This window comes from Sinocyclocheilus anshuiensis, unplaced genomic scaffold (assembly GCF_001515605.1).
Source record: "Sinocyclocheilus anshuiensis isolate Anshui unplaced genomic scaffold, SAMN03320099.WGS_v1.1 scaffold801, whole genome shotgun sequence".
Taxonomy (NCBI): Eukaryota; Metazoa; Chordata; class Actinopteri; order Cypriniformes; family Cyprinidae; genus Sinocyclocheilus; species Sinocyclocheilus anshuiensis.
The window spans coordinates 1208405-1222708 of NW_015536541.1; the positions used below are offsets into that span (position 1 = coordinate 1208405).

The window sequence follows — 14304 nt, forward strand, 5'->3', positions numbered from 1 at the left end:
AAGAGTTAAACTTATTTCAGATAGTTGCTAGGGCAAGATGTCTAAATTTTCGTCATTTTTCATCTAATATTTACATTTCATCAAAAAATGTTTTTAATAGTTAAACGTTGGTTTTAGGTATTGATAACAACATTGAAAACTGAAAATAAGATTAGGTTTCCTAGTTATAGAGAGTGAACAATAAACATTGTTTATTTATATTGGTTATTGTTACCAGTGTTATTTTAGTGTTTTTTAAATATAGAATTAATTCTATTTTTATTGATCTGAATTATCTTTGCAATTTTATTAGGTTTTGGTTAATAAAAAATGTAAGTTTAAGTTTAAGTAATTTTAGTACTTCAACTTCATTTAGTTGCCAGAGCAATATTTCTAATATTTGTTTAGTTTATGTATTTAATCCAATGTTTATATTTTATTTTATCTTTATTTTTGCTAACAAAAATGTTTTTTAATAGTTTTAGTTTTGGTTTATGTTTTAGTTAACAGATTTGTTACTAAAATGGCCAATAATTTGGCATTTTGAAATGATCAACTTCCAGTAACTGCCTACAGAAGTCTCAACTTCAGTGCTGAACTTCAGAACTTTCATTTAAATAATTAAATAAAACTTATAATTATATATAATAGAATGCAGAATCCAAAAGGGCAGTGTTTTAAACATTTTAATGAAAGTTCATATCAAACAAGCTCTTCATATTGACCCCTTTATTTATGGATTCATGCTAACAGTCCTCTTTTTAAATTCCAGCTGACAATGAATCGTGACCAGAAGCTGTTGAATCAGCTGGGTTTCTCTGATGAGCAGAGTCTGACGGTAAAGAGCTCAGGAACAGGCACTCCATCAGGCAGTTCAGCGGACAGCTCTGCCTCGGCCAGCTCCAGCAGCAGCGGGGTCTTTAACTCTGCGTATGCTTTGGAGCAGGTACATACACTCACTGAACCGACAACTCACAATTTCCTGATACTATTGGATCAAGTACACACTAACTGAGCAAGTACACACTTGTGTACAGAATACATACACTACCTTTCAAAAGTTTAGGGTCTGAAAGATTTTTTTTATGTTTTTGAAGTCTCTTATGCTCACCAAAGCTGCATTTATTTGATCAAAAACAGTAATATTTTGAAATAATTTAAACATGTAATATGATCCTTCAGAAATCATTCTAATATGCTGATTTGGTGCTCAAGAAACTTTTTTTTGGAAACTGTGATACATTTTTTCTTGATTCTTTGATGAATAGAAAGTTCAGAAGAACAGAAATTATTTGAAATAGTACATCCGTTTATATGTTACAAAAGATTTATACCACTTTTGATCAATTTAATATGTAAATAAAATAGATTTTATTCAGAAAAAAAAAAAAAACTTGCAGACCCCATCTGATAAGTAGTATATCTGAGAAGAAGTGTATCTCAACCTACATTATTAAACTCATGTGTGTGATTGCAGGAGAAATCTCTTCCTGGTGTGGTCATGGCGTTGGTGTGTAATGTCTTTGAGATGCTTTATCAGCTCGCCAATTTGGAGGAACCCAGGTAAAAACCCTGCAAGTTATACAATTATTTATTTAAAAGGATAGTTCACTCCAAAATTGTAATTCTGTCATTACTTATTCACCCTCATGTCATATTAAACCTGTTGTATGATGTTTTTTCTTTACTTTTGAATGGTAAATTTTTCCTTTCTATTTGTGGACATACGTTGTGTGTATTTTGTGATTTCAGTTGACTTGTGATAACTGTGTGGCCTTCTTGTTCCTGTCCAGAATAACTTTGCGTGTCAGGAAGTTGTTGCTGCTCATCCCGACCGACCCAGAGGTGCAGGACGCCCTTGATAACTTTGTGCCAAAAGAGTCCAGCGTCTGGAGTCACCAGGTACCTGAAAGACACACTTTGACTTGGATAATTGTAATTGTAATTACAATTACAAGCTTAATTCTAAGCTTAGAAAGCAGTTTCCACATACATAATATGAAATGAATTATGGGAATTATTTAATAGTTTCGATGAGTTTACTATTTGGAAAATTGTAATAGTAAAGAATAAGTAGGTAGTTAGGTGAAATAGTGTCAGATGTGAACACAGGCTGAATGACTCCGCATTTTGAGCACTGTAACAGTCATGTGACAGGGTTTTTGTTTTTAGTAGGGTACACACAGAGGACTGTGTCCTCTAGCAGACAGTAAATCTCTCTCTCTCTCTCTCTCTCTCTCTCTCTCTCTCTTTCTCTCTCTTCCATCAGAAAACTCTGTTTACGCTGGGGTCTGGTTCTCAGGCCTCAAAGTCTCCATCTCTGTCCAGTAAACAGCAGCACCAGCAGAGTGCAGCGTCCATCCTGGAGTCTCTGTTTCGTTCCTCTGCCCCTGGCATGTCTACATTCAGAGTGCTTTATAACCTGGAGGTACATGAAGCAGTTTTTATTTTGATTCAGTAGTGTTACCAAAGTTATTATTAGAAACCGATATCAAACAAATATTTTTTAAGTTTATCAAAAATTACAAACCAGCATTTGGTCCCAAACTATCTAAACCCTGTTGCCTATATTGGCATATACATCCCAGTTTCCTCAAAAATATTAAGCAGCACCACGGTTTTGAACATTAATAAGGAGAAATGTTTCTTGAGCAGCAAATCAGCATATTAGAATGATTTCTGAAGGATCATATGACACTGATGCTGAAAATTCAGCTTTGCCATCACAGGAATAAATTACATTTAAAATATAAATTTTTAAGGGTAGTTTGTTTGTTTTTTCAAATAAATGTAGTCTATTTTTATGTTTTTTTGCTAGGAAATAAACACCAAAGTATATTAATTACCACATTTTTGTAACAGGGTTGCAAAGGTTGTAATGAATTTTAAAATAAAACCATTTGTTTAGAGAACATTAATTTTTTAGGCTTGTTCTATATTCACACACTCACCACTATCTTCCTTACAGGTGCTGAGCTCCAAGCTGATGCCCACATCTGATGATGAAATGGCAAAGACCAGTGTCAAATCTTTCTGTGAGAACTTCCTCAAAGCGGGAGGTCTCAGGTAGCCGTCTGCATTCCACCCACTTTTACACTACTCCTCATGTTGATAATTATGCAGTCTTAATGTGGCTGTATATTTTGATCATTAATTCTCTCAGTGGTGCATTGTCTCTCTCTTGTCTCAGTCTGGTGGTTAACGTCATGCAGAGAGACTCCATCCCCTCTGAGGTGGACTACGAGACCAGACAGGGAGTCTATTCCATCTGCCTGCAGCTGGCCAGGTGCGTTCTCATTTATCAATCAGTCTTCTCTTTCCCTGTTTCTTTATTTTGTTATTTTGTTCACATCTTTTCTTTGAATTCAGCACTCCAAGTGATGGGCAGCATAATAATATTTCTTTAAAAACCATTGTGTTCTGTTCCAGTCTTTTTTTACCCAGATGAAAATTATAATCACTTTGTGTCTGAGAACATCCCTTAGACTTTTTGCAATATTTCTATAATTCCTAAGAAAAATATTAATAATGTTTCAGAATATAAAAATGATTTCAAATGAAACAGTATACATGTTTCTACTGCTCAAGTGCAGTACCTCCACTGACATTTAGGTGGCCTGGTAAAATGCTTCTATGTAAGACTTATGTGAAAACTTCTAGATAAACATATACAACTATTCATGTACAAAATTATTAGGAGAGTGCTGTAAACTTTCTAAAGTTACATTAAAGTCTATATGGGACATTTTTTGACCCAAAAATAACAGGTGTATTTTTTATAGCTAGCTAAGCCATTTAATTTAGTTCTGAAATGTATCAGCAAAGTAGTTCCATCTAATTAAATATGCACTGCCATCCAGTGCATGTGTGCTTGTAATTTTTGTAAGTATGAATTTATGTGAAATATTTATATGTAATATGTATTTTGTTTGTGATTTATTAGAGTATTGGGCCCATTAGCTTAGCAGCATGCTAATGTCAAAGTTGTGAGTTTAACCCAAAGTATACTTCAGTTTTTACATGAATTTCATCATATGTGACCCTGGAGCCCAAAACCAGTCTTAAGTCGTTGGGGTATATTTGTAGCAATAGCAAAAAAAAAAACATTGTATGGGTCAAAATTATCGATTTTTCTTTTATGCCAAAAATGATTCCAGATTTACAAATAGTTGTATCTCAGCCAAATATTGTCCTATCCTAACAAACCATAAATCAATGGAAAGCTTATTAATTCAGCTTTCAGATGATGTATAAATCTTAATTTCGAAAAATTTACGCTAAGTTATTACTGGTTTTGTGGTCCAGGGTCACATATAGTATGCGTATACTGTACACATGCAACCAGGTCCACAAGGTTGCAACACTGGCTGCCTGTTTTTCTAAGACCTGTACAAAAATAGCCAGTTATGCTGCTTGATATTGCAAACTGGTATTTGTTATATTATTTTAATTGTAATTTAATTAATTAATTGTAATAATATCATGATCAAAAACACACTTCTTTTTTAGTGCAAATAGTTGTACCGTTTACTGCTAGTTCTTCTAGTTATGTGCCTATAGCAGCTAATGAATCAAAAGTCTTGCACTTTCACAGAAAATAGCTTACTTCTGCGTTGCAAAATAAGGTGGATACTTTGGGCTTTAGCGTTTGTTAAAGGACTTGCTCTTTGTCTCCTCCTGTAGGTTCCTGCTGGTAGGGCAGGCTATGCCTAGTATGCTCGATGAGGAGTTGAGCAAGGAAGGTCTGGACACTCTGTCCTCTCGGCCGTTCCGTAACGCCGGGCGTCAGAGCGGCCGACAGCTCTCCGTCTGTGGGACTCCAGAGAAGTCCTCCTACAGGCAGGTGTCCATGTCTGACAGATCCTCCATCAGAGTGGAAGAAATCATCCCGGCTGCCCGTGTCGCGATACAGGTGTGAGAGAGCATCCGACGCTTTACTAAATGATTTATTTCTGATCATCTCTGACTTCTCTGGTTTGTCATTGTAGACAATGGAGGTGGGAGACTTCACATCCACAGTGGCGTGCTTCATGAGGCTCACCTGGGCAGCAGCTGCAGGCCGATTGGACCTAGTTGGAAGCAGCCAGCCAATCAGAGAGACGACTAACTCGCTTCTCCCGCTGGGTGTTCGCAGCAGGGTCAGCAGCACAGGTGAGACTCTGATCGGTACTGGATATCTCCCTTTTAGTCGACTTGTGCATCACTCTAAATGTTCGTGCTCATGTGTGTGTTGCAGGAAGTAACTGCAGCTCAGGCAGTGAGGGAGAGGTCACCACGTTGCAGGCTGGGATATGTGTCAAACAGCTGTTTGTGTCCATCAAAGACACTATTATTGCAAGAGAAGCACTCTCTTTACTCGTCACATGCCTTCAGCTACGCTGCCAACAGCTATGTAAGAAAAAAAAAAAAACACTGACACATGCGAAATAAAGTCATCAAAAATCAAAACACTTATGGAGTCGCTTTGTTTCCTGTTCTCTTTCAAGCTTCATTTTACAATCTGCCTTCTGTGAATGATTTCATCATTGATATTCTGCTGGGGTCGCCCAGTGGAGAGGTCAGTGTTTGCGTTGTAGTCCTGACAAAATTAAACTTGTCTCTTACTAAGTATGACCTCTGAGTCCAAATGTCTAAACTCCTTCTTTGTTCACAGATTCGACGTGTAGCGTGTGATCAGCTGTACACTCTCAGTCAGTCAGACACCTCTGCATACCCTGACCTCCAGAAGCCCAACCTCTTCCTGCTGAAGGTGGTTCTGACAGCCCAACTTCCTCTCTGGTCCCCCACCAGCATCATGAGGGGCATTAACCAAAGGTTAACACTAAACACATTATTTCTTCTCTCTTAGGAGAGCAGTTAGTAATCTTATTTCTCTAAATGTATAATGACAAATGAGACTTAAATGAAATTCTTACTATAACAGGCCCACAAAGTAATTAAAACACTGTGTAGACATTAGAAAAGCTATGAAATGATGAATATCTACTGAGCTAAGCTGATGATCGTGTTTTTAGGTTGCTTTCACAATGCACAGAGTATTTTGATCTGAGGTGCCAACTACTGGATGACCTGACCAGTAAGTGTTCTGCCTTATTTTCATAATAAGTATATAATATAAATGTCAGTTTTCACAAACAAAATGCACTTTGGTCTCCCATTATTTATTTTCTGATTATTCAGTCATTCCATGATTTTGATTATAATAAATATACTTCATTGTAGTAAAAAATTATTTGTAATTATTAACTAATTTAATTACGAAAACATTTTGCCCCACATTTTTTTACTTGCAGCCCTGTTTTTTCCTTATTAAAAATAATAGTAATAACATTCTTTAAAATTGTGATACATCATGTGGAGTGTTTCTACAGCATGGAGGAAAAAAACTATGAATCTCCTTGAGTTTTCTAGTGTAATGTTGACTGCATTTATCATTCTTCAACCCTGTTACCCAAGTTATTGTTAGAAAATGCAGACAGATGTTTGTTTATTTATTTATTTATTTATTTTTTGAAATGTATTATTTGAAATTTAAAATCATCAACTACTTAATCAACACTTAGTCCCAGACCTGATAGTCTCTATTGAACGATTACTTGGTTTAAGCCTATATTTCTAGCCCTGTTACCCATTCTGCCTACAGTATGATATTATAAACATTTTATATATATATTTTTAGGGCTGTCAAAATTACCGTGTTAATAACACATTAACGCAAATTCATTTTAACGGCACTAATTTTATTAACGCGCGATTAATGCAGCGCGTATTTTCTGTTTCAGGGTTTCTGCGGGTCCTTAAAAAGGCTTAAGAGGTCTTAAAATTAGTTGCATCATATTTAAGGCCATAAAAGTCTTTAATTGTACAAGAAAGTCTAAATTTTGCTTTCAAGAGGTCTTAAATTTGGGGAGGGAAAGACAAGAATTGCAATATGGCTTAATGTGATGATAAAACATCAAAAGGTGATTTCATTGAATAAATATGATATAAATGAATAAATATTTCAAAGTCAGCTGCTGCGCTGCTTTGTTTACAGTCGGAGAACCCGCTCTATTTTTACCGTTCCGACAGCGCCTCCTGCTGGCAGAGAATGAATTTGCGTTTTCAATAAGCCCGTCTGGTGTTTTTGTTCAGACCAATGTGAACATCCACCCATGTTTTTATGCACAAACACGAAGTTGTAAATGTGAACTGGTCGATTTATAAGATAATGCATTATAAAAATCTAAACAATTAAAGGGTTAGTTCAGGTGTATATGACTTTCTTCTTTCAGACGAATCCAGTCAGAGTTATATTAAAAATTGTCTTTGATATTCCAAGCTGTTTAATGGCAGTCAGTGGGTGTTGCAGTGCTTCAGTCCAAAAGAAGTGAAATAAAAAGCGCCCATTCATAATAAAAAGTGTCTCACATGGCTCCGGGGGGTGAACAAAGACCTCCTGTAGCGAATCGAAGCGTTTTTGTAAAAAAAATATCCATATTTAAAACATAATAATCAATTTCTAGAGAGATCAAAACAAAACAACGTTCACGAATTAGAAGTATAAAACGAGGATTTGTAAAGAAGAATGTTGGAGGATTTCGATATAAGCCAAGAGGAGACTGGTTTTCCTTTGCTAAAGTAAGGAAACTTTGCTTCCTTTGCGCCTGTTAACACTTTAATTCCGTATTGTGACGTACTTCCGAGAGGAATTAAATATTGAATGAGAAAAACAGAGGGCGTGGCTTGTTTTCTACTACGAACTGATTGGATGTAGTAAAGTAGGCGGTTTCATTCAGAACAACACTGACAGTTGGAGGGGCGTGTTTAAGGATGTTATGCTCAAGCCCAAGCCGTCAAACTGACGCCATCAGAGGAGGTCCGTCATTTCAGAGGGGAGGTGCATTTTCAGATGTGGATTAAAGAATACGAAGGCAAACAATTTTTTTTTTTTGTGGATTGACTTGCACGGATGAATTGTTCACCATAAAAATAGCAGTGTGCGCTAACAAAATAAATACAGTCAATTTTGATTTCATGTGTACTTTAAAAACTTAAAAGGTATTAATTGAAGGTACATTTAGAACAGATAAAAATGTGCGATTAAGTTGTGAATAATCACGAGTTAACTCATGACAATTATGCGATTAATCGCGATTAAATATTTTAATCGATTGACAGTCCTAATATTTTTACATTTATTTACATTTCCTATAAAAAAATTATTGAGTTATTTTGTTGTTTTTTGTGCTAGAAAAGACCAGTGACCAACTTATATTCATGATTTCGGTATCAGGGTTATAAATGTTGAAAATGAATGGAGCATTAAATAAAAAGCTTGATGATCAATATTTATATGAAATTATCAATATTTTATGAACGTCAACTAAACAGTTCACTAAATCATTTGCTCAACGCTGTTTTGTTCCCTCTATATAAGTTCCAAATATATCTTTGAGAGAGTGACACTTGCTTTAGTCCTGCAGAATTTAAGAACATTTTTTGGATTCCTTTAGAAAAGCTCATATGTTTCATGTTCTCAGCATCAGAAATGGAGCAGCTTCAGATCGGCCCTGCGGCCATGCTGGAGGATGAGATCAGCTGGCTTGATAATTTCGAGCCCACTTGGACCAACGAGCTGGAGACCAGCGAGGCCGACAACATCCTGCTTGCTGGACACCTGCGCCTCATTAAAACCCTGCTGTCCCTCTGCGGCAGTGAGAAAGAGCAGTTCGGTCAGCCACTTTTCAGATAAATATGACAGCATGATATGCATATGAAGAGCCGGATGTGGTGTAAACTGGTCTTCTTGTTAATGTTCTGCAGGTCCTTCTCTGATCCAGCAACTGTTGGACGACTTCTTGTTCAGAGCGTCACGAATCATCCTGAACAGTGACAGCTCATCTAGCACTACAGCATCTATCCACGACTTTCACCCAAAGTAAGAGGAAAAGCATACATTTAAAGGGTCATGAAACCCCCCGTTTCAGCACTGGTTAGTTCTCACCACAGTTTTAAAAAATGCTAAAAAAGTGGGCGTGGTGCGGAGCGGAGGGGGAAGCGAGGAGACAGACAACACACACAGCTTCGCGTTCAGACAGTTTCATTTCGCTCCCATCGAGTTAAAAACACAAATAAATGCACAGCCATTTGCACTCTGCATCGAAAACATATACTGTATGTGAACGCGCTGTTGCACCTCTGAGAACTTTTAAGGCTTATTCTATGGCTTTTATATAAGCCTTTTGATGGGTTGTGTCACAGAGCTGTAAAAACGGTTATGCTCACCAAGTGAATGAATCGCGTTTGTGCCGAACTCTTATTACAAAGCAAAAACAAACACTCTTCTTCGATCCATCGACGTTTCTCTCAGTTAATGTGCGCGATGTCATCTCACAGTCTGAAACGTCTGGCAAATCAACACATGCTGTTGTGAATAATTAAGCGAAGAGTCTTCTCATAGGATAAGAACGCGCAGTCTCATGAATAATTTAATAGACTGTGACGCGTCATCGATGTACTATAGTCCATTGCCACGTCACAAATTGTGACGTCAACACAATGTAGATTTTAAACCCGGAAGATGAAAATAGCGCAAAAAAGCTTAAAATTAACCAGTTTTCTCCAACAGTTAAAATTAACGGATGCTAACATTGTCTTCTATGATGTGCAACACAAACACCTCTGCTAAAATCTCAGAAAAAGTAGTCTGGGGTTTCATGACCTTTTAAACACATTGATACGCAAGTTGCTACAACTGCCTTTAGTAATTGTGTCTGTGTCTCAGGTGCAGTACGGTCAGCAGTCGTCTGGCGGCATACGAGGTGCTGGTCATGTTGGCCGACAGCTCTCTTACTAACCTGCAGCTCATCACTAGAGAACTGTTGTCCATGCACCACCAATCTGACCCATCTCTCACCAAAGAGTTCGACGTGAGTCCCCTCACCAGTCCTTATATCTCTTGAATGAAGTAGAAATAATTTTTAATTGCCCTGTTCTGCTATAAGGACTTACAACAGATACTTGCGTTCATTTCTGTCATTGTGTGTGTGTTGGCAGTATCTTCCTCCTGTAGACAGTCGTTCTGTGTCTGGGTTTGTGGGACTGAAGAACGGAGGTGCAACCTGCTACATGAATGCAGTGTTCCAGCAGCTCTACATGCAGCCTGGTTTGCCTGAGGTAAATGTTGCTCACTTATTATCACTAGTGTAAGGTTAGCACTCTCTCACCACTAGGTGATGCCCTAACCTAGAAGTAGTAGGAGTGAACTGGATTGAGGAAGTGTTTATTGCTGTATTGTGTTTGTGTGACATAGTTTGTTTTAAAATGTAATTTCTTCATATTTGAAAATATCTTTTTTTTTTTTTTCATTAGTTTTAGTGTAGTTTTTTTGAAACATTAGCACCACAAATTGTTCCATCTACCTATGGTGACGCATAATACACTATTAAAAACATCATACTCAATACTGCAGTGAATGAATCCAATATTTACGGATAGTCAGAAGTCAGCATTGAAAATATTGAAACTGAAGTTATTTTCATTGCAATTCTATTTCGTTTTGTTTATCCTATTCACAACATTTATAGTTTCTGAACTTTTTCAAGCTCTCATTTATATATATATATATATATATACACTGCCATTCAAAAGTTTTAGATTTCCTTTTAAATAACACTTTTGTTCAGCAAGGACATGTTAAATTGATCAAAAGACGTTTATAATGTGTCAAAATATTGTTGTTTTTAATTAAATTGTTCTTTTGAAGTTTCCATTCATTAAAAAAAAGTCCTGGAAAAAATGTCATATTTTCCACAAAAATATTAAGCAGCACAACTGTTTTCAACATTGATAATAATAAGATAATGTTTTTGAGCAACAAATCAGTATATTAGAGTGATTTCTGAAGGATCGTGTGACACTGAAGACTGTCATTTTAGAAAACTGTTATTTTAAATTGTAATAATATTTCACAATATTACTATATTTTTCATTAAATAAATGCAGTCTTGGTGAGTATAAGAGACTTTCAAAAACAATCTTACTGGCCCCAAACATTTGAATGGTAGTATATTACTGACTACAATACTAATATTTTAAAGGGGTCATATGATGCTTTTTTAAAGATCATTATTTTGTGTATTTGGTGTAACAGAATATGTTGACATGCTTTAATGTTCAAAAAACACATTATTTTTCAAATACTGTACATTATTGTAGGTCCTGTATGCCCCGCCTCTCTCAAACGCTTCGTTTTCTACAAAGTCCCTCCTTCCGATTTTTTTGGAGTTTGTCTTTATAATAGGTTAACAATATTAACCTTGTGTATGTTATAGGCTGTCTTGTCAATTGAAGATGACATTGAAAACCCAGAGGAGAGTGTGTTCTGTCAGGTGCAGTCTCTGTTTGGTCACCTGATGGAGAGCAAACTACAGTACTACATACCTGAGAACTTCTGGAAGGTGAGATCTACCTTTATGATTTGGCTGGAAACGTTCGACATGCACACAGTGAACTGAATTTCGAATAAATGCTGCCAAATGTCTAAAATACTAAAGAGAAATTTCTCATTCTAAATCAATTTGAGATGCTTACATGAAAGTCATGCATATTTAGGATGCACTGTATTGTTGTAATGTGTATATGTGGATCAGCTTGATGAACATCTAAAGGTACAGCTCACCTGATGTCCCCTGCAAACTCAAATGCTCATACACAGTCTGAAGTGTGTTTGTAATTCGCCTAATGTCTTCCTCATAGAAAATCGGTCGAGAGCAGATCTTCAAAAACACATTCCAGGGCATTTTCTCTGATCAGAAGATATGTAAAGACTGCCCACACAGGTAAGCCTTAAAGGAACAGCTCATAGTTTACTCGCTCACATATCATTCCAAACCCATTTTCTCAAGAAGACTTCTTAACAACATTGACTTGGGTATGGTTTTTAGGTACGAGCGCGAGGAGACGTTCATGGCTCTGAACTTGGGGGTGACATCCTGCCAGAGTCTGGAGATCTCTCTCGATCAGTTCGTCAGAGGAGAGGTCCTGGATGGCAGCAATGCTTATTACTGCGAGAAATGTAAAGAGAAGGTACAGTCTGATGTGTTCTCATTCATAAAGACCTGCAGGGAAATACAGCTGTACGTTGTGCTCACACATTCTGTGTTGCAGCGTATCACAGTGAAGCGGACCTGTATAAAGTCTCTGCCCAGCGTGCTGGTCATCCACCTAATGCGATTCGGCTTTGACTGGGAAAGCGGCCGGTCCATCAAATACGATGAGCAGATCCGAGTAAGACTATACGCAGCTGCAGCTCTGCTTCAGTTCACATGTTATGTAGTGCTGGCCTGCAACTGATAACTTATCAAAAAACGATTAATTTGTTGATTATTTCCTTATACACTACCATTTGGGGTTGGTAAGATTTTTAAAATGTTTTTGAAAGAAGTCTATTATTTAATTAAAAATACAGGAAAAGCGGTAATATTGTGAAATATTGCAATTTAAAATAACTCTTTTCTTTTTTAATATATTTAAAAAAAAAAAAAAATTATATTTAAAATTTCATTTTTTTGTGATTAAGCTATAAATCATTTATAAATTCTGCATTTATACTAAATGTATTTAGACTACTGTTTTTCATACAGATACTTAGAAACCATGTAGTTATATATTAACCATGCTATATGTGTGGATTTAACTGTGGTTATCATGATCTAAATGCATGCTACTATGGAAGACAAATGGTTAATTTGTATAAAACTCAAACAGTTAAATTTCACCATATAAAAATGAGGTTGTTACAATTTTTACAGGCTTTACTGTTTTTGATAGTGAACATAAATTTACATCTGCATCCTAACTCAAGCTACTACTACTGTCAGCTCAAGCTGCTGTCAAATGTGCATTTCTAAGAGACAAAAATATTATTAATATTGGAGCCTGCACTGCAAACTATGCTGAAGATACACATCATCAAAGTCAGGCAGCAAAAACCTGTTTCATAATTTGAAACAATATCTCTCATTAGAACATGCAGAAACTAAGAAATTCATTTTTCTATTAAAATATTTATTTTAAAGGAAAAATGACTGGAAAAGTGTAAAGAATTAAAAACCGTGAAGTGTTTGTCATGTTCTGACCATAAAGAGTCATTTAAAACCACAGTTAATGGTCTGGTTTCTACTAACGAGCAAAAATCTGCCTTGAAACTTGAATAAAGAAAGATTTGACATTTATCGTGATAATTACAGATATCGACTGATCTGAAAAATTGTATTGTGATAATTTTTTTGGCCATATCGCCCAGCCCTATCTGATACTGTCTATCTGCCTATATATCTATCTATCAGGCTTGCTGCAGTAGTCAGTGTTACCAGTATCACACAGCATTCGGTCGTACAGCGAATACATTACTTGCTGAACACAGTACACTGTCTGTGTGCTTTTTTTAAAGAAATAAAAACCATTTAGTTCAGTTGGACAAAAGCATCTGCTCTACTCAGTACAGCGCACTCCAGCACGCAGCAGGAGTCAGATTTCACTGATCACGTGAAGAGAGTGAGAGAGGTGCTTTCAGTGCGAGTGTATCAGGTGTGCACGAGCATGAAGGTGCGTGCGGCAAAAATGATGAGGAAATGATAGCAGATGGCATGTGGTGTATGCCATGCCTTGATTATTCATTTTTGTTAATAAACGTCATACACGGTAGTTTGTCATTGTACTGTTTTATTGTTGTTGTGCTTTTCATTAACACTAATAATTAATCCATCTTTCAAGCATTTGTTTTAGGCTAAGATAGTGAAATATGTATATATGTAAGCGCAACAGACAATTATCCTTTCTTGTAAAACGTGACACCAAGATCGCAAAATCGAAAGCGTCCAAGTAGTGCCTTTTTTTTTTCCTTTGCTCACTCGGTTCCTCCCTGTCCGCACCTGTGCTCTCGTCATCAGTTGTGTCTGAGTCGATATGCTGGCTCGGTGGCTCGTCCTTTCCACCAGCATCCTTACCCTCCTGAATTCCTAATTTGTGCCTTTCATCATCAGTGTGCCTTACGCATGTACGAGACTGATAATGCAAGTGCAGGTAGGCAGACACTCCCACAAATGCGACCACGTCAAATTTTAACTCGCATATTCTCAAAAAATGGTCGCAGTCTAGAGCCTAATTTTATTCCTGTAATGGCAAAGCTGAATTTTCAGCATCATTACTCCAGTTTGCAGTGTCACATGATCCTTCAGAAATCATTCTAATATGTGCTCAACAAACATATTATCAATGTTGAAAACAATTGTGCTGCTTCATATTTTTGTGGAAATCATCATACTTTTTTTTTTTTTTTTT

General features: G+C 36.5%; 1 protein-coding gene across 1 annotated transcript in view; it reads left to right on the forward strand.

The window, feature by feature from the left end:
* usp24 (ubiquitin specific peptidase 24) overlaps nt 1-14304 on the forward strand; it is a 69222-nt gene that overhangs the window by 43409 nt on the left and 11509 nt on the right. The window contains exons 28-48 of the mRNA XM_016498346.1: nt 752-925; nt 1457-1542; nt 1773-1881; nt 2249-2407; nt 2948-3045; nt 3170-3265; nt 4663-4891; nt 4968-5130; nt 5216-5371; nt 5466-5536; nt 5633-5793; nt 5994-6055; nt 8502-8693; nt 8785-8899; nt 9746-9890; nt 10018-10137; nt 11295-11420; nt 11601-11630; nt 11719-11801; nt 11907-12048; nt 12130-12249. Coding sequence (XP_016353832.1) covers nt 752-925; nt 1457-1542; nt 1773-1881; nt 2249-2407; nt 2948-3045; nt 3170-3265; nt 4663-4891; nt 4968-5130; nt 5216-5371; nt 5466-5536; nt 5633-5793; nt 5994-6055; nt 8502-8693; nt 8785-8899; nt 9746-9890; nt 10018-10137; nt 11295-11420; nt 11601-11630; nt 11719-11801; nt 11907-12048; nt 12130-12249 — 2637 coding nt within the window. The remainder of the gene's footprint in view (nt 1-751; nt 926-1456; nt 1543-1772; nt 1882-2248; nt 2408-2947; nt 3046-3169; nt 3266-4662; nt 4892-4967; nt 5131-5215; nt 5372-5465; nt 5537-5632; nt 5794-5993; nt 6056-8501; nt 8694-8784; nt 8900-9745; nt 9891-10017; nt 10138-11294; nt 11421-11600; nt 11631-11718; nt 11802-11906; nt 12049-12129; nt 12250-14304) is intronic.